General features: G+C 54.4%; 1 protein-coding gene across 1 annotated transcript; it reads right to left on the minus strand.

Moving 5' to 3' along the window:
• Positions 1 to 1,934: 1,934 nt before the first annotated feature.
• LOC142000265 (caspase-1-like) lies at positions 1,935 to 19,315 on the minus strand. The gene is made up of 9 exons (XM_074974418.1): positions 19,074 to 19,315; positions 15,597 to 15,869; positions 14,526 to 14,623; positions 13,062 to 13,235; positions 12,497 to 12,731; positions 12,218 to 12,370; positions 9,688 to 9,797; positions 7,020 to 7,125; positions 1,935 to 4,880 (listed from the first exon to the last, which is right to left on the minus strand). Exons 1-8 carry the CDS (start codon positions 19,078 to 19,080, stop codon positions 7,033 to 7,035), a joined length of 1,143 nt encoding a protein of 380 aa, XP_074830519.1. The 5' UTR covers positions 19,081 to 19,315; the 3' UTR covers positions 1,935 to 4,880; positions 7,020 to 7,032.
• Positions 19,316 to 19,565: the final 250 nt, after the last annotated feature.

Consider the following 19,565-nt stretch of genomic DNA (forward strand, 5'->3'; position numbering starts at 1 on the left):
AAGCCTTTGACAAGGTCGCTCATCAAAAGCTCTTCAGCAAACTAATCAGTCATGGGATAAGATGGATCAGTAACTGGTTAAAAGACAGGAAACAAAAAACAAAAAAAGTAGGAATAAATGGTTAGTTTTCACAACGGAAAGAGGTAAATAGCAGATGCACCCAATGATTTGTACTGGGACATGCTACTCAACATATTCATAAATGATCCAGAAAAGGGAGTGAGGTGGCAAAATGTGCAGACAATACTAAATTACTCAAGATAAGTAAGTCCAAAGCAAACTGTGAAGAGTTACAAAGGGACCTCACTAAACTGGGTGATTGGGCAACAAAATGGCAGATGAAATTCAGTGTTGATAAATGCAAAGTAATGCACACTGGAAAAAATAATCCCAACTATATGTACAAAATGATGGGGTCTAAATGAGCTGTTACCACTCAAGAAATAGATCGTGGAGTCACTGTGGATAGTTCTCTGAAAACATCCCCTCAATATGCAGTGGCAGTCAAAAAAGCTAACTAAGGAATCATTAAGAGAGGGATAGATAAAGAGAAAATATTACAATGCTACTATATAAATCCATGGTATGCCCAAACCTGGAATACTGTGTGCAGTTTTGGTTACCCTATCTCAAAAAAGATATAATTGGAACAGGTGCAGCGAAGAGCAACAAAAATGACGAGGGGGACGGAACAGCTTCCATAGAAGGAGAGATTAAAAAGACTGGGACTGTTCATTTTAGAAAAGAGACGACTGAGGGGGTGAAAATAGAAGTCTATAAAATCAGGAACGTATGAAGAAAGAGAATAGGGAAGTGTTATTTACCCCTTGACATAACAGACAAACTAGGGGTCACCCAATAAAATTAAGAGGCAGCAGATTTAAGACAAACAAAAGGAAGTATTTCTTCACACAATGCATAGTCAACCTGTGGAACTCTGCCATCAGATGTTGTGAAGAGCAAAAGCATACCTGGATTCAAAAAATAATTAGGTAAGTTCATAGAGGATGAACAATCAATGGCTATTAACCAAGATGTTCAGGAACGCAACCCTATGTACCAGGGTATCTTTAAACCAACAACTTCCAGAAGCTGGGACTATTAGGGGGAAGAGGTGGGGGGAGCAGGAGTTGCTCTAGGGAAGGAAATGTAGAGCGGAGAAAGGTTAAAGATAATGGTGGTCCTGAGAGAGAGCCTGTTTCCTAGTGAGTGATGCTGAATGTGACAGGCTTCTGAACCAACCCTTAATAATGAGTGGGATTCTGCTGTGGATCGAGCAGTATGGAGTCCTAAACTTAGACCATGGGCCATCATGAAACTGGAATTGTTCCTTTCCACAGAATGAGCCTGACCCACTGAAATACAATAATCAAGGTGGAGAGGTTTGTGGGAACCCTAAAATCATTCCTGGTATTGTCCAACGCCAAGCATTCAAAAGTCCTGCATCAGGCACCCCAAATTCCTGAGACTGGCTGCAATATACTGGGGTTCTGTTCACTGGTCTCCTGGGATTTGAGCTTTTGGGGGCGGTCACACTGAGATTTCCTCTGCACCCAAGAGAGCTAGAAACTTCCATCTCGTTTTCAAATGGAAGCTGAGATCCTCACATAATCCCCTAGCCCTAGGAGCTGGGGATCATAGAATCATAGGATTTGAGAAACAGCCCAGCGATTGTGAGACTAACAACATCTGAAGGGATTCAGAGTAACAGCCGTGTTAGTCTGTATTCACAAAAAGAAAAGGAGTACTTGTGGCACCTTAGAGACTAACCAATTTATTTGAACATAAGCTTTCGTGAGCTACAGCTCACTTCATCGGATGCATACTGTGGAAAGTGTAGAAGATCTTTTATACACACAAAGCATGAAAAAATACCTCCCCCCACCCCACTCTCCTGCTGGTAATAGCTTATCTAAAGTGATCGCTCTTCTTACAATGTGTATGATAATCAAGTTGGGCCATTTCTAGCACAAATCCAGGTTTTCTCCCCCACACAAACCCACTCTTCTGTTGGTAATAGCTTATCTAAAGTGACCACTCTCCTTACAATGTGTATGATAATCAAGCCATTTCCAGCACAAATCCAGGGTTTAACAAGAACATCTGAGGGGGGCTGGGGGGGTAGGAAAAAACAAGAGGAAATAGGTTACCTTGCATAATGACTTAGCCACTCCCAGTCTCTATTCAAGCCTAAGTTAATTGGAGGGAGGGTCAGAGGATGCAGACACAAAGCATAAAGGAACAAAAGGCACTTCCCCCTTCCGCTCTCAAAGGCAAAGCCAGAACATGAGTGTTGGACCCTTTGGCAGAACGTTGTGAAAGGCCAACTTTCAATGTACAAAGGAATTCTGTGGGCGAGACACCTGCAGACGCTATTATACCTCGGTCCTCAGGTTCAGACACAGTCGCTCCCTTCCCCATCTCTTCCCTTTTTTTCTGCCACCTTAGTCCTACACTGTAGCCGTTGGCTTAGCAGGCACTGAATTGAGTTGGATTAGTAATCAAGTGTTCCTTGCAGCCCCTCGATGGCAGAAAGAGGGATTGTGATGATTCTTTAGGTTTTGCAGCAGAAGTGGGTTAAGACAGCTGGGGATTTATCTGCCAGTTTAGGGCTTCTGATGCCATAGCACCAATCGGGGCTGCGATGGAGCCTGCATTGCAGAGGATGATGTCCTTGCACCACTTCATGGCCTCTTAGGGCTGGTGTTTCAGGTAGAAATACTCCTTATAGAGCCCTTTGGTTCTCCTAGCTCTGCTTTGGGAATACAATCAGACCAGTCTGGGAAGCACCAAGAGCTTGATTTCTAGGAGGGCTGAGCACCCACAGCTGTACGGGGAACAATTTACCAAGAGTCCTGGTGGATTCTTGATCACTGACAATTTTTCAGCCAAGATGGGATGTTTTTCTCAAAGCTCTGCTCTAGGAATTAAGTTCGGGCAGGTCTCTGACTGTGCTCTACAGGAGGTCACACTAGAAGGTCACAATGGTCCTTTTTTCCCTTGGAATGTATGAAATCGATGAACTGGAGCTAAAGGGAATTGCTGGTTCTTGGCATCTCTGGAAATGAGGGTACAAATGGCCAGAAACAATCCATGGGAAGAGGTGCTCACAAGCACAGAAAAGTATTTTTTAAAATGGCCCTGAGATGAGTTCTGATGTCTCTAAAACCACACAAACTGCCGTTCCCGTCCCTACAGTCATCGCTTTTCAAGAACATGGTAAAACCAGCTATAAAAGTAACCCCAGGCAATGAGACAGGGAAACCAGAGAGAGTGTGCCCAGAAAGCAGCACAACGGCGGAGAGGGGCAAGGTCACCTCTGGTCCCAGGAATCGCTTACTCCCTTGCCCCAGCCATAGGAATAGCCCAGAAAGCAACAAAGCTAAATTCTCCTTTCATCACTTCACCCCATTAGTCCTAGTTCTACCCCCCCATGTATCATGCCAAAGAACCCTGCTCCCTTCCTGATGTTCTTGCCTTGCAGTGGTGTAGATGGGTGTCTCTCGCTCATCATTAAGGACAAAAAGGGCTGCTCTAGAGGGAGAGGGATCTGTTCTTAGCACTGCTGCCAAGGACAGAAGTGATGGGCTTAGGTTTTAATAGAGAAATGTGGGTTAAGCACTAAGCCAAATGTCATGGACCACTTGCAGCCTCAGCTCTCTGAAGTCTGGAGTTGACACTGGGCAGAACGTGGCCCTATAATTATGGAGAATGAGAACAAGGTAGCGAACAGCTCAGTGAGGTTGGGAAATCACCCCTGCAACTATTCAAGGCTCAGCCTGGCTGCCATCTAGTGAGAATGACTTGGAGTGAGCTCAGTTAACCCAGCCTCGCTGTAAGGGGAACGGACACAGGCCCCTTCCATTCCAGGGGGTCTGTGAATCGCTGGTAGCGAGAGAAGACAGCTGCTGCTGGCTACACTCCATGTTCCCCTCAGAGTTCAGCAGAATTAGCCCGGGTGATCAGCACCAGGTGTGAGTACTGGGTTAGTCTAACCTGGCTGTGAGCAGCCACACTGCAAAGCCCTGCCCGAGTTACTGTGTCCCCACTGGTGCTGCGCTCCCCTGTGGGTCGCTAGCACGTTTGGGGCATAGCCCATGGTTCTTTGTGCTGCTGTAAGGTGAGCCGCTGTATGACTCTTTCCCAGTGCATTTGTGGAACACGCCTGTCCTGGGCACCTGGGGGGGATTGTGGGAAGGCAGAGGTGGACAGTCAGCACTCGAGTGATTTAGCCTGCATCCTCACGGCAAAGTGAGCAGGCTCCCAGCCACAGTGAAAGCAGCACCATGCTCGAACCCACCCTCAGCTGGGGCAGCTAGCCCGGGTGGAAAGCCCAGGAGAGAGGGTTTTATATGCAGAGGGGAGGGGACAAGAGCCTGGGCTAACTACAGTGAAGATGCCCTGGTGTTGATATCCCTAATGGGAGACTCCAGCTTTTTACCAAGAAGGATGTGGCTGAGACTCACTTATCTGACTGTTCTGGGGACTCAAAGTCTGGCTACCGGAGGGAATGATCAGAGTGTGTACTGGATCTCAGGGATGGGGCCCTCTGGGATGTCAGTGCTGTAGGATCTAGATAGCTGGAGGGTGCTGCTGTCTCGCTAGGAAAATCCATTTTATAGAGATGTGGCAGCAGGAGCTTCAAGGCTGATGCTATGGTTGTCCTGTCACAAAGAGAAGACACTTCCCCAGGGGAAGGGGCTGGTGAGAAGCTGAAGGCACTTCTGGCAGTTCAGAGGAAAGCTACAGGTGGAAAGTGTGCAGGCAGCCGGAGGAGAGACCTTGAGCTTTGTGCCAGTGTTGAATGTGCAGACGCTGTCCTTCAGGAAGGTGCCGACGCTGATTGTGGCAGGGCCCCCATGGGACATGCCCTGTCTTATCTGGAGAGGAGAGAGAAAAGCAACAGATCACCAGTGCAGCCTGGCAGCACAGGCCACACAGTGGCTCTTTCTCCCCAGGAGGGACTTTGCATTCGCTAAGGATGCCATGTGTGTGAGAGTCTCATTTCTAGGCCGGAGCTCCTTCAGACGAGCCTGGGGAACTCCCTTAGCTCTTAGGGATATCATACCCTTGAAGGCAGCAGGAGCAGGGTAGAGCACAAGGCTGGTCCCTGCTGAGTATAAATGCAGCTCTCTGAACGTCCTGTCACTTCCTTCCTCAGCAAAGACGGTCACTGCAAGAGAGACACCGGCTCTTCCTCCAGCGATTCTGCATCCCAGTATTGCTCATCAATATCCCTTCCCCTGCCTCCTAGTCTGATCCAGTAAATGGGCCATTGCCTCTGATCTCCAGGGTCAGGGGTTTTGGGGAAGGGGATGGGGAGAGACTGAATTTGGGGAGCTTGAGAGAGGTTTTTACTTGTGCACATCTGTCCACTCTGCAGGGGTTTTACAACTGGTTTACACATGTGCCCAGAACTCTGGGTGCCCTCCATCATAACAAACAGTCTTTTGATCTTCGGTGACTCCCTCCAATCGGTCAGTGCCTTGCTGGTGATGCTGTGCCCAGAACAGTCTAGAGTGTGCAAAGAGTCAACTCGCCCTTGCTCCATCATTTGCGGTCTCTGTGTTTAACGCAAATCACTGGCTTATTGCACTACAACTTGTGGCTACCAAAGCCCCAAGCTCCCGCTCAGCAGCGCTGCTTCCTGGCTGGGGGTTTGTTTTGGGTGTTTTTTCACAAAAGGAATTTTCTGCATTTCTCCACCATGAATCTCATTTTGTTATTTCCTGCCCACGTTTCTACACTCTGGGATCGGCCATGTCCCTGTTCATGGTCCCAACCCCGCCAACTTACTCCTCTCTCTTCCTTCACAATGGCAGATAGTTGATAAAAGCAGGTCTAACACTGTTCTTCCCACAGGATACATTGCTGCAGATCATTTCCTTTCTTTCCTGAGCCTCCTGCCGGTTTTCCATCCCAAGAGTGTCACATCCAGCCCAGTGGGAGATCATTTCAGCTAAGAGTGTAATAAACTCAGGGGTGAAAGTAAGGCAGTACAGGCCGGTATGGTGTACCGGTAAAAAGTAGCCACCAGTACCGGCCCTACCGCTTTAATGTCGCTGCCCCTTTTGCGCCCCCCCATCGGCAGCCCTGCCGGGTCCCTACCAGCAGGGCCACTGATGGGGGGGCACAAAAGGGGCAGCAACGTTAAAGCCCCGGGCCCTTTAAATCACCGCTGGAGCCCTGGGCGGCGCGGGCCAGGGAGCGCAGATGGACTGGCTGGGAGATGCTGACTTCCAGCCCCACCTCTTCCGCCCGAGGCCCTGCCCCTTCTGGGGGGGCCAGAGTGGCCCCGTACTGGTAAGAGCTCCATTTTACATTCACCCCTGAATAAACTTCTGCTTTACTAATATCCAGCTATTGTAGCTTCTGCATTCCCATTTTCCACTACCTTTATGGTTCAGTCTCAGAGAAGCTATTGTTTGGCTGAGATGATTTGCCCCTTCTCCCCATGCTGCTTCCTGCTCAGAGTTCCAGTGCCCTGGAGAGGATTACAGAGTCTTCTGTTTATTACATTGCTTCACTAGGGCTTGAAATTGCACTCCCCGGATGCCGAGTTTCCCTCCCCTTTTGCTTCTTTCCTCTTCCTTCCTGGAGAGGTGTAAATCTTGTGGCTTCCCCTGTGTTTCCCTAGAATTAAAAGTCCTTTTCTGTGATACGTGTCACTCATTTCTTCAAGCACAAAGCTGCTCTAAGAAGAGAAGATTAGCCACAGAAAGTTTTGACTACTAGAACTTGTCTGTCCAGGCCTTTTCCTTCAAACAGCCAGTGTCTATGGAGAGGTTTTAGTTCAGTTCAGAGGATGGGGAGATCTAACTCGCCTGAACCCTAACGTAAGGGGAGAAGCTGCGTCGAAGTAGAATCTAGATCTGCCAGACCCTGGTCAATCTGGAATCAGGAATGGAAGGTGAATTTACATGCTACATTTGGAACGAGAGCCCTGTCCCTTCAAAACATGTGCAGTTACTGGTCATAGTAGAAATGTTTGTTGAGAGACTCCAGAAGAAGATACTTACTGTGGGGCTGGTTCTAATGGCCTGGGAACAGATAGAACTTTTTTATCATGGTAGTTCTTTCCTTTGTGGGCATCTGACGAGGAAAATTTTGAAAAGAGAGCTGGACCTGAGATTGGGAGGAGAGGTCAGATCAGTCACAATTCCAGGGGACCGGCAGCACTTTAAACACAAAACAATCTGCTGCTAGAAAGCATGGACCTTGAATAACATTGGGGAGAACAGGGAGAATCAGGAGCAGAAATTCTGCATGATGATAATGACAGCCAGGCTGCACCTCTACCTCCACTAGAGCACCTGCGTGCTCGAGCCACCTCTGGTACAAACACCTCACATGCTATGCATGTCACAGTGCGTGCCTGCCATGGCAGCATGCCCAGGCTGCTCCTGTCGGGCCCAAGAACCCAAGGAACGCTGCTGTGGTCACCAAAACCCTTTCTGAATGAACTCTCCAGGGCAGTGGCTCTTTGAGAACTGGATGGCAGGGTGGAGCTGGAAGGTTCCATGGCAGCTGGTGAGAGAGACAAAGAAAAAGGGGCTGGATGGGGAAAGGCAAGCTCAGGAGGGGGGAGGTAACAGTGTGGAGGAACCAGGGTCCCAGGTGGGAGAAGAAATGGACAAAAACCTGCCCCCACCAGAAGGCTTGGAGAGAAGATGGGGGGAGGGTCTGGGCTTGATGCAGAAATTATTGGGTGAGGTTCCCTGACCTGCGTTATGCAGGAGGTCAGACTAGATCATCGCAATGGTTCCTTCTGGCCTTAAACAACGTGATTTGTGTGAGTGAGATCGACACAGAGAATGTCCCCACGGTCACTTCCCAGCAGAGCTGCAGGGTCTGCACTTACCAGCTGTGTAGTGGAGGAAAGTAAGTAAATTGTTTGTTTCTGAAATGTACATTACTGGGCCATCTTTGGAACAACAGCTTGAGTGGGTATGGATGGAGGGAAGTTTCACAGCAGAACCCCACTCCCAGGGCTGGACCCAGGCCCACAAAGGGATTTAGGCACCTGCAGCCCAATTTTAGGCACCATTGTGGCCCACAAAACTGCTGCTCAGCAGTAGGCACATAAACTCTACACTTCTACTGGAAACGTCTCCTAGACGCCTATATTCCTGCCGCTGGCCATGCACTCAAAGGCCCATCTCCCACCTAACTCTCAGCACAATCCTCAAGCTAGGTGGAGACAGACGTTCCCCCTAGGGTGACCAGACAGCAAGTGTGAAAAATCAGGACAGGGGTTGGGGGGTAATAGGCACCTATATAAGACAAAGCCCCGAATATCGGGACTGTCCCTATAAAATCGGGACATCTGGTCACCCTAGTTCCCCCACCTATCTTGCCTGTGGGGGACAGTCCAGTAGGTGTGCTCTGAGCACGCCTAACTCCATACAAAACAGCTGGGGGAAGGGGAGAGGACAGGAAGATGTGTCCTCTATCCCCCTGCTTAGGGCAGTCACCTGGGATGTGGGAGACCCCCGTTCAATTCCCTGCTCTGCCTGATGAGGAGGTGGGATTAGAACAGGATGAACACTCTGACCACTGGACCGTAGGGTCACTCACACTCTGTCTCCAGCCCAGTTAATCATTTATCCACGGAGGAATGGCTGCAACAGGAGCGACCAGGGAGCCCCACAACAGACTATCCTAGAGCCCAGTGGTTAGTGCCCTCTCCTGAGACAGGAGCCCCCTACTCCTATCAAGCAGATGTGGGACTTGAAGCTGGGTCTCTCTCATCCCAGGGGAGCCCTGACCACTAGACTAAGGTTTTGAGGGAGGATACGATTTAGTCACGGATTCTGTGACTTTAACAAACCTCTGTGAGTTCTTTGGCTTCAGCTCCAGCCTCTGCCATAGGGGCTGGAATCCCCCCCGCCCATCACCCCGCTTGGGTTGTCAGTGTCCCCGCACAGGGCTCAAGCTTCACTCCCCCGGGTGGTCACACCCCCCTGTTATTTTTAGGAAAAGTCAGGGACGGGTCACGAGCTTCTGTGAATTTTTGTTCGTTGCCCGCGCCCTGTCTGTGATTTTTACTAAAAATACCCGTGACAGAATCTTAGCCTTAGTTATGACGGAGGACGCCCCCACCCCTGGTCATATGGGGTGGAGCTGGGGTGCACCACCGCTGTTCCTGCAAGAAACAGCTCACACAGAGGGGTTCCTGGCTGTGGAGCACAAGGGGAGACAGGCACCTCCCTGCAGCCTGGGCTTAGGTGCCTAACGCTCTGCGAGGGATGGGGCTTAGCACACACCCCTCTCATTGGCATCTCCCATTGGCCAGCTTAGGTGGCTCCCCACCTACCACGCTGGCTTTTGTGGATGCCATCCTTTGGGCCTGTCTCTCCCCATGCACCTCACAGGGAGGTGGAATCCACTAGGTGGCAGGTTGCTTCCAATTCGGCACTGCAAGGCCTACGTCCCTTTGTGGATCCGGCCAGGCCATTGCCTCTCCACTCAGATTCCCCTGAAGACGTGCGCTGTGAACTCTGCTAAGACTCCCCTAGTCAAACAGACATGGAGCACGTTTTTAATATACTGTGGATGCCTGTAGGGGATGATCTGCATGAGCAGCCAGAGCTCCTCATGGGGCTGGGGACAGGTCCCTGCTGTGGTACTGCTGATGGTTAGCAGGGGAGCGTGTTCCCAGTCACCCAGCAGGAAGGACAGAGTCACCTTTCGGAAGATCTCCTCCAAGGGGAGGCGCCAGGCATTGGTTCGGAGCTGCTCTATCAAGGAGGTGATGAAGACAGAGCCAGTTTTTGGAGATCTCCAGGACAAAGTGTCTGTGGAGAAAAAGGGCTGTTACACAACTTGGAGCAGGGCTGCTTCTCCCTCTAGACTATAACAGACACTGGAGATGTGGGGGCTGGGGCTGGCAAAGGGATTTCACCCTTCACAGAGCAGCTGGGAGTGCTCAATGAGGCTGAAGATAAGGGAAGAGAAGAGGAATTACTAGGAGGGCAAAGCTGCGCAGTTCTGGCCCAGTCGCTGCGGGGTGGGGGAGAGGAACAGGCGGGCCAGGCTGGTAAGGCTGTTCATTGGAGATCAAGGGCTGCGAGGGATTGCCACAGACACAGCACTATGGCAAGCAGACCCATTCCTGGCTGAGGCCAGAAGGGGCCTGTACCAGGGTGGCTTCCCCAGGGGCTGGAGAGCCGAAGGCCAAGCCAGCCCTGATGACAAGGATGAGCCACGCCTCGGGAGAATCAAGCGGTCCCATGGTAAAAGGCAGCCAGAAGCTGCAGGCTGAGAGTGACTGAGCCTGCCAGAAGCAGAAGAAAGCTCTCCAGGCAGGGAAAGACGGACAGACCCTCAGGGCGGAGGGGCTGGGCCCAGCTGTAGCTGTAGCTCACGAAAGCTTATGCTCAAATAAATTGGTTAGTCTCTAAGGTGCCACAAGTCCTCCTTTTCTTTTTGTTCCCCCAAGGACTCCTTTGGCATTTTACTAAGTGTCCTGGACCCCTTTCATTCCCAGTCCTAGCAGAATGCCCTGCCAGTGCGACCTCCCACAAACAGTGTGGTCACACTGCACAGAGGATGCCGTTTTGGTCTAAAAAGGGCTTCCTCCATGCTGCAAAAGTGCCAGAACATTGTTCCGGCATATTCTGGCCCTGACTCAAGGGACGGACCCTCATGTGACCCATGGTGGACCCCACTTTGGGAACTACTGATCTCCTGTACAGCACAGGCCAGAGAACAAATGGAAAGGGCAAAAGCAGAACAGATCTGAGTCTCTGGTTATCCCAGAGAGGGACTGTCACCTGCAAGGCTTTCTGGAAAGCTCGCTAGCTAGAGGGCTTCCCATTCCAAGTCTCTGGGTCACAGATCTCCTGCAGGAAATCCAGGGCTGTTGGGCCCTGACTGCACTACAGTACCATACCCTGTTACCCCCACTCTTTGTCAAGCCAGGCTCTGCTCAATTCAGTTTAGTGAGTCCCCTCTGCAGAGCTAGATACACAGCACTGGCCGGGGGGCCAAGAGGCTACTAGAAACTGTGAGTGCAGCCTCCCGACTCTAGGTGCAGTCAGGAATGAGCCTCTGGACTTCCTGGCACACGGGCTGGCCTGGGAGGACTCCAGGCAGTTGGGTAGGTGGCTTGTGCTCCAGCATCTAAACTTTGCTTTCAAAAGAGGCCTCCGGCCAGTGTTCCCTCTAGTTTTTTACGTCCATGTGTGGAATGAATTTTATTATGTGCATCAATATGGAGGTGATGTGTGGTGGGGATGGGGCCAAGGGGTTTGGAGTGTGGGAGGGGGCTCAGGGCTGGGGCAGAGGGTTGGGGTGTGCCGGGAAGAGGGCTCTGGCTGGGGGTGCGGGCTCTGGGGTGGGGCTGGGCATAAGGGGTTTGGGATGTGGGAGGGGGCTCAGGGCTGGGGTAGAGGGTTGGGGTGCAGGGGGTGGTGGTGTGAGGGCCCTGTCTGGGGGTGCGGGCTCTGGGGTGGTCCCGGGGATGAGGGATTTGGGGTGCAGGCTGTCCCGGGGCTGCGGCAGGGAGAGAGGACTCTCCCCAACCCTCTCTCCCGCAGCAGCATCTGGGCTGCGGGGAAGAGGCACCTCTCCCCACCGCAGCAACTCCAGGGCTGGGGGAGAGCGTCTCTCCCCACCGCGGCAGGTCTGGGGCTGGGGCCAGGGGAGAGGCACCTCTTCCCGCTGCAGCCCTGAGCACCTGTGTGGCCCTTGATAGGCTGCTGTGCAACGCGCAGCTTAGAGGGAACTTAGACACCCAAAGGGAGATGTCAGAAAGCCAGGCCGAGAGGCAGGATTGAACGGCAGGAGACAGGCGAGGCATGGAGAGAGCTGTGTGAGCCATCAGCATAGAGATGAGAGCTGAGTCCTGTGAAAATGTCCAGAGGGTGAAGGGAGATGAACCAAGGGCAGAGCCCCTGGGAATTCCCTGAGAGTGGCAGGGGGCAGCCCCACCAAAAGGGCTCATGTTCAGAGGGGTAGGAGAGGACAGTATCTCAGTGCCCAGCGAGTGGCTGGGAGGTCGAGACTGGAGTAGAGGCCCTAAGGGCTGGCCAGGAGGAGGCTATTGGAGGCCGTGGTGGGAGCAGATCAGCAGAGCAGAGAGAGCAGATCGGGGCTGGGAGGGACCCCAGGCAGAGCTGGATGCATGGGCTCAGCCAATTTAGAGCCAATGCTCTCAGTGCATGTAACAGCCCCATCCCCCGCAGCCCCAGGCCGGCTCCTGGCAGCCAGTTACCTGGCGTTGTAGCTTGGAAACAGATGAAATCGCTCTCCACGTGGATTTGGTGACTTGCATCATCGTCTAACCCTTCAGGGGGCAGCGGAGCAAGGCTGGAGCCATCTCCCGGGAGCTCTGCAGAGTCACTCACCCACACCTGTCCGTGGTTCTCTGGGAAACATGGGCACCAGTTACAGCCAAGATCAGGCCACGTTTTCCCGTTCCCACATCCCCGTTCCAGTGGGTGCCCTTCCCCTGGTGGCAGGCCACCGGCCCCGTCCCAGAGTGCAGGCTCACCCCCACGGCAGGCCTGAATGATGATCACTTTGGGTTTTTCCAGCAGTGCCTGGCAGTTCCTGTTGTTGAAGGTGCTGTAGATGGTGTCAATGGGAAGGATGTCTGTGGACTCGTCTTGGCAATTTGTCCCGCACAGGCCAGCCCTGACGCCATGAGACATGAGCACGAGGAACGTGCTATCCGAGGTCCGGTGCTCGTTCCGAGCAGCAAACTGCTTCAGGGTCTCCACCATGGCCTAAAAGCAACGCAGGGACAGCAGTGTCAGTGAAAAGCAGCCAGAAGAATGACTGCTACTCCTGCGGGCACCGTTGAAGGGTGGCGGGGCAAGACCTCCAGCAGCAGCAGCCAGTGCTCTCTTGGATGGAGCATTCCCATGGAGAGAGTGTTCCCATCCCAGAGAGGGCTTTGGGAGAGATCTGACATCCCCCTACTGGCAGCTCCTAGGAGGAACCAGCCCCAGGACCCTTGCCAAGGGGGGACTGAGCCAGGAATGAACCAAGCAAAGGTCACAACATCTTCCCCAGGGGCCTGGGATAGTCACTGGTGGCTTGGGGAGATCCTGTACCTGGGCATTTAAGTTGCAGTGGATTTCCACCTTGTATCCCAGCCCTTCTAGAAGCCTCTTCATCCCATTCATGTCCACGTCAGCCCCGTCCCTCCTGCGGAGATGGTCAAACTCAACATTACAGATGATGAGGGCCAGGCGGGTTCGCGTCGCCTTGTCCCGGATGGAATAGATCTGTAAGAAAGGAAAACTCACGCTGGGCCAGTCACGACGCAGCCCTCACTTTAGGGGCCCAGTGCACGTGGCAGGACGGAGCCACGACCCATAGGGAGGTTGTTACCCACATCTCTAGATACCACTCCTCAAATTACCAAGGAGCCCCTTCTGCTCCATGCCCCTTAGCATCCCTACAAGGAGACTGTCACATGGCTTCTGGGCAGTAGGGTCTCTGTGGAGGAAGAGTGGCCCCCCCAAGTACCCTCTCATGGGGGCTGTTGTTGAAGGGGAAAGGGTCTATGTCATCCTGGTGGATGCAGCCAAACTTAGCCCAGTACGATACTGTTCACACAGCCAGAAACATAGCTGGGGCCACTACAGCCAAACAGCCCGGCACAGCTGGGCCAGAGGCTGAGTGGGGAGAGCTAGGATCCAGCCTGATCCCAACGTCTGCATAGCCAGGCGGTGGAGCATGGGGCGGTCTCTGACTGGGGTTCGTGTCAGCTGGTGGAGGGCTACTGTAGTTTGAGTGTGTGCGGTGGTTTCTAATGGGGTCTGCTAGCAAAAACGAGTCTGTGAGGCTGCGCAAAACCCCAGGAAAGCACTGCCTTGGGCCGGAGCTCCTGCCTTCAGAGTGTTTTTAAGGGGCCAATGGAGCATGAGGATGATCTTGGTCTTTGGTGTATAAAGCAAACCTGCCTGTGATTAGTCCCTCCTGCCCGCATCGCATGGGGCTGGCTGGGCATGGCCTCCACAGAGGAGCCTGCAGCACCCTCACAAGCATCACGGAGAAGCTTCGCTTTCTCTTGGTGACTGTTCCCCAACTGCTCGGGTGACCTAGGGAGGGCTCGGAAAGGTCTTGCTGCTTCCAAGGCTTCCCCCTCCCTGACACCACACAGCTGGTCTGGCGCTGGGCGCAGCAACCAAGGGATCGGATCAGCTGCCCCAGGCCATCACGCTGCTGTCAGTGCTTCAAAGGGATCTAGCAGGAAGGGGCAACTTGTAGTCTCCGTGCAGCTAAAATCAAACACTGCCAAACGCCGAGACCAACCACTTCTCTGGCTCCACATGGTACAGACAGAGGTGTAGGGCTTGGGGGGCAAAATTGTCAAGGGTGCTTTCCACCCCCACCCCCCTCACCCCAGTCCGTGAGCCCCATCAGGGAGTGCAATGGCACTCATGCTGTACACGTTCACAGTGATGCTGGAGGTAAAATCTGGCTGTAGCCAGCAGGCTGTGCCTGAGCTCTGGGGTCTCTGCCACATACACATGACAGGGGAGGAGCCCAAAGGGAGCAGCACAGAGCACCTCCTTTGCTTCCTCCTTCTGGATCCGCTGGACGAATTCCTGGGGGCAGGGACAGATCCATTCCTGAGATGGCGCTGGCTGGGTTTCTGCAGCAGACCCTGGGATCATAAACCCCACATTAGCTGAGAGGAAGCAGTTAGTAGCTGGGAGCCACACGTGCTGTCCTGAAATGCCCACTGGGAAAGGCAGAGGGAGAAATGCAGAACAGCCCACGTCTCCTCCTGAGACAGGGAGCAGCAAGGCGAGGCGGCTCACCCTCCACACTGACTAGTGCGATGGGTTGGGTCTGCAAGGGCACAAGCCACTGCCTGCTGGGGGACTGGGATAGGCAGGGCCATGACTGTCCAACTTGGGGGAGTATTCCCCATTCAGCAGAGACAGCCTGAGTTGTCCCTCTCCATCACCATGTCTGCATAGCCCCTCGACTGCCACTATGCACCTGGGAGTGACAGGATCATGGAACGTGGTGGGTGGACTCAGGGCATCCCTGCCCCATTGTGCCACGGGTTCCCTGCTCTGGAAAGAGGGCAGCATCTCCACACTCTGAGCAGCATGTGGGGCCTGGCTCAGCTGCTGCCAAGCCCTTACACCAAGGGGAGATCACAGTGTGAGGAACCCCACCCCCAGCAGGACACTCATGGGGCTGTGCGAGCACCTCTGCCGCTCAGGGCAGGAAGCTGCTCTGTCCTTTGCTGATGCCCAGCAGGGAGGTGTGGGTCAGCCTGGCCTCTCTTGCTGCCCTGTTGTTGGGAATCAGGGGTCTGGGGAATCCCTGTGCAGACAAAGCCTGTGTTTGGAAAGAGCAGAGCACGTCTGTGACATTGGCTCTGCCATTGCTGTGGCTAGTGGGAAACATTGGCCCAGGCAGCAGCACCCAGGGCTTTGCAGCTCATTTAATAACCAGCATGCACATGTCACACACCCTGGAGGGGGAGAGAACCCTGCACGGAGAGGGGCTCCCAAAGGCCAGCGCCCATGGGAGAACCCCTGCACAGCCCAGCCTCCTGCCCAGCTGTCCCATGCATGCAGCCCCACAGAGACCGGAGAATCAGCCGTTGTGGCACCACTCACCCGAGGGGGGTCTGAGCCCCAGCTCTGTGGCCAGGTGGACATCTCTGAAGCAGAGGCGCTCGATGAATATTTCACTGGCTCTGGCACCCTTTTTCCTCACCCCATCAATCAGACACCGGGCTTGGTCACTCTTCTTACTGCAGCTCTCCCTCACCTCCTCCACTTCCTCCTCGTTCAGCACCTGTCTCTCCAGCAGGTCGTCCAGGAGGGTGCTGATCACAGCCTTGCTCACACTCTCCACAAACCTGATCCGCACGTTGCTTAACTTCCGGTCTGTAAGAGCAGCCACGTGAGCCCCTGGGGCCTCCCCTCGGGCCCTATCAGCCCTCGGGGTATTTGTACCTGCCCATGGCGGCGCCAGGCCCTGTGTGCATGTACCGTGCTATACCAGGCAGCTCCTTCACATGGGGGTTGCACTAGTGGAGCTCCCATAGAGACCAGCTGATACAGCCATGGCCCACCCCACAGCCTTCCATGTACACCCACACATTCCTTCACACACAACCCCCCGATCTCCCCACTCACTCCACCAGCCTCCAGCGCCTGCCCAAGCACTCACACACACGGGGCTGGCTCGCTAACCCAGGACATTTTTATGAGGATTCCATTTCGTTTTCCAGACTCGCAGCCTTCATTACAGTGAGTCCCTCGCTGTTCCTGGCATGACAAGACCCTGCAGTTAGCCCTGCCTGTGGCTGCACTGCTCGGCAAGGGGAGACCTGTCCCAGCACTCAGTGAGGAGTTAGCTCAGACCTCCAATGGGAATGTCGTTAACTGTTTCACGTGCGAGTAAATGGTCAGGTTAAACGCTGTTGGTGGCCGTGACAGCTGCTTTCAGTCAGGGTAAAGAAGCAATTAAGCTCCCTTGTGGAACCAGAGAGCTGACACAAGAGGAGCGCCCGCCCATGCCAGCCCATAAGGAAGCCAGCTATGGCTGTGGAGGGATTTCACTGAGTGAGGGTTGGGGCGGGATGTGTCTGAGAGACACGGCAGACGCACCAGAGGAGCAGCAAGGAAGCACCAGACACAGCCATGTTTCCATGGGTCGTGCAACCCTGAGAAAAGCGCAGAGCTCCAGGAGCTGTGAGGCCAGAGCCTGGTGACCCAGAATGCCCAGCTGCTCAGCTCTGCGCTGAACGGGCAGGAAGTGGCAGAGCTAGAAGGGCTAATGAGTAGTCTTAGCTCCGCCCCTCCCCAGGGTGACATTGTCTGGCTTCTCTTTCGCAATGGGGACATGGCTCCCTTTGTGTTACAGCCTGCCCGCAATGGGGGAGTGGGAGGGGAATATCATAGGGAACTTAGGGCTGGGCTACACTGAAAATTCACATCGGGCCTAGCTACGTCTCCCAGGCACAAAACAATCCACACCCTTGAGAGAGAGACGCAGGGCAAGTCTACGCTTAAAAGGCTGCATCAGCACAGCTGCACCCATCTTCACAGCGCTTAAGTGAAGACACTCCTACACCGGCGGGAGAGTTTCTCCCATTGGCGTGATTAATCCACCGCCGCCCGAAGCAGTAGCTGTGTCCACGGGACAAGGTCTCACTGACACAGTGCTGTCTGCCCAGGCTAGGTGGGTGTAACTATGGCGCTCAGGGTCATGGATTTTTCACACACCCAAGCATCTAAGTCTGCAGTGTAGCTCTGGCTGTATGCCTGTATCTATCCAACCCATCCCCTGGTGGAGGAAGTGCTAGGTCAGTGGAAGAATTTCTGCCATCGATTTAGCTGCCTCCTCTTGGGGAGGTGGATAAACGACAGTGATGGAAAACCCCTCTCCTCGCTGCAGGGAATGGCCCCACTGCCACGTTTGAAGTGCAGACATCCCCTAAGGCCTGGACTACACTAGGAAATTTGGTCAGTAGAACTGCTTTGCTCAGGGGTGTGAAAAATCCACTCCCCAGAGCAACGCAGTTAAACCGGCCTAACCCCTGGTGTACACAGGGCTAGCGCTCTTGGGAGGTGGGGTGCATGTGCCGATGGGAGAACCCCTCCTAGCAGGGTAGGAGGGATTCACTGACCCGCTCCAGCGGCACCCCATGGCGTTTCAGCCATAGACAAGCCCTGAGTGTGTACACGTAACGCTGCCACTAGTGCTGAAAGCTCGTAACTGGTTTTTCCTAAAGCTCCCAGGTTGTCTATAGTCCAGGGCTTGCCCTTGGGGAAGCAGGGAGGGCACCAGATCAGTTCTTGACTGGGGGCAGTGTTGCCAAGGCCAACGCTGATGGACTAGGCCCAGAGCAAGCTCCTGCCCAGCCCAGGAGGAGAGTCAGCTCCAGCTAGACACCTAAACCCGGATCGAGGCACCCAAGTGCGAATAGCCTGCAATAGTCAGGCCACGTATTTCGGGACCTAAATACCCAGGCGAACATGTTGGCCTTAACCTTCGCCCTCGTTCCCCCTTCTGTAAATGGGGCCAGGGAATAGCTGTCACGGGCAGGGTGGGGTATGGATGAAGGGCTAACAATCCCCAGATGGCATGTTCAGCCCCTAGCAGCCAGGGAGCTAGCGGCCCCGACACCCAGCTTCTTTGCAAAAATCTTTCTATTGCAGGCAGCCGGGCCTGACCCCAGCTCACACTGACAGGCTCTGCACCTGTGGCAGGAGGCTCCCTGCTTGTGCAGGTTCGGCCACATCGCAAAGGATCCTTGGCCTGGCTCTCCCTGAGCTCCTGCCATTGACTTGCCAGGTGGGGGAGCAGGGGAATGGGCCGGCTCTGTGTGTGGGGCACAGGTGGGGGATGCTGTGGCACTGGTCTGTTGGGCTGCTGGCCAGCTCTCCCTAGCCCAGGCTGGATTCAATACCTTGGGGCCCTCCCTCAGGGTATGCTTTATTCCTTCAAACAAAACCCACCCAAAGTAACACAAAACAGGCTGCAGGAGCCCTGCCTGCCCCCTCTAGGGCCTGTCCGACCCCCCCCCGCCCCTCCCCCTCCTGGAGCTCTGCTCCAGCTGAGCTCCCTCAGCCCTCCACAAACCCCTGGCCCCTTCCCAGCTGGGGCTGAAAACTGAACAGGGCTGGCTGGCCTCATGCTCTTAAAGGGGTAAAACATCCCCTGTGACACGTCCCTTGTGGGGGGAGTGAGGAACGAGAGGGCGCTGGCCCCGTCTGAGCGGAAGGTGGCAAGGAAGGCGGGATACCATGGAACAGTCCTCATCGGGGCGGGGAGCAAAGTGGGTAGAGGGTGGGAGGGGGGCTGGCGCCATCCAGAGGGAGTGGGCAGGGATTGGGAAGTTGGAGGGGGGGAGCAAGGAAGGAGGGGAAGAGCACAGCACCAGCCCCACCCCGGAGGAGCAGGCAGGAGCATTTACTCAAGCCCAGAGGCCTTGTCTCGTGTCTGGCAGGAGCAGAGGCTGCCCACGCCTGCAGCTGCCAGGCCCCAGGCAGGGTGTGCACCAGGGCCTGAGGAGGGGGGACAAAACAGAGCGCAGCCTCCCTCCTGTCTCTACCTGAGGCTGCCCAGGCCCCTTCACTCACCAGCCATCGCCTCCAGGCTGAGGCCCCGCTCAACCTGCACCCTTCACCAAGAACTCTCAGTAACAGAAAGTGAAAGTGATGCCTGGTCCCCTCCTCTTCCTGCCGCTCCCAAAGCCTGCGCTGGTGTAAGGGGAGCGGGGCTCCGCACACAGGCAGGGTGGGGATGGCCAGGAGTCAGGGCTCCAGACAGGGCCCAGGGCCGAGCCCCACTCTGAACTCAGCGTGTTCAGCCAGAAGCGGCTGGTTGAGGGAGCATTGCTCCTCCAAGGGCACAGGGCTCTCCCCAGCCCTGGGCAAAGTGGCGGTGCACCCTGGGGTAGGCCCCCCAGCCTGGCTCCCTGCCCGTGGGCTCAGAGGATACAAGGGGGGCCACATGCCATGCAGCACCACGGCCGGCCCACTCTGTGGAGTAAAGCTGCTTTTAAAGAGACATGAGAGGGAAGGGTCCCAAGCTCGTCCCTTCCCCACGCCTAACCCCCATGCACCCTCTGG

Source organism: Natator depressus, chromosome 17 (genome assembly GCF_965152275.1).
Source record: "Natator depressus isolate rNatDep1 chromosome 17, rNatDep2.hap1, whole genome shotgun sequence".
NCBI lineage: Eukaryota > Metazoa > Chordata > Testudines > Cheloniidae > Natator > Natator depressus.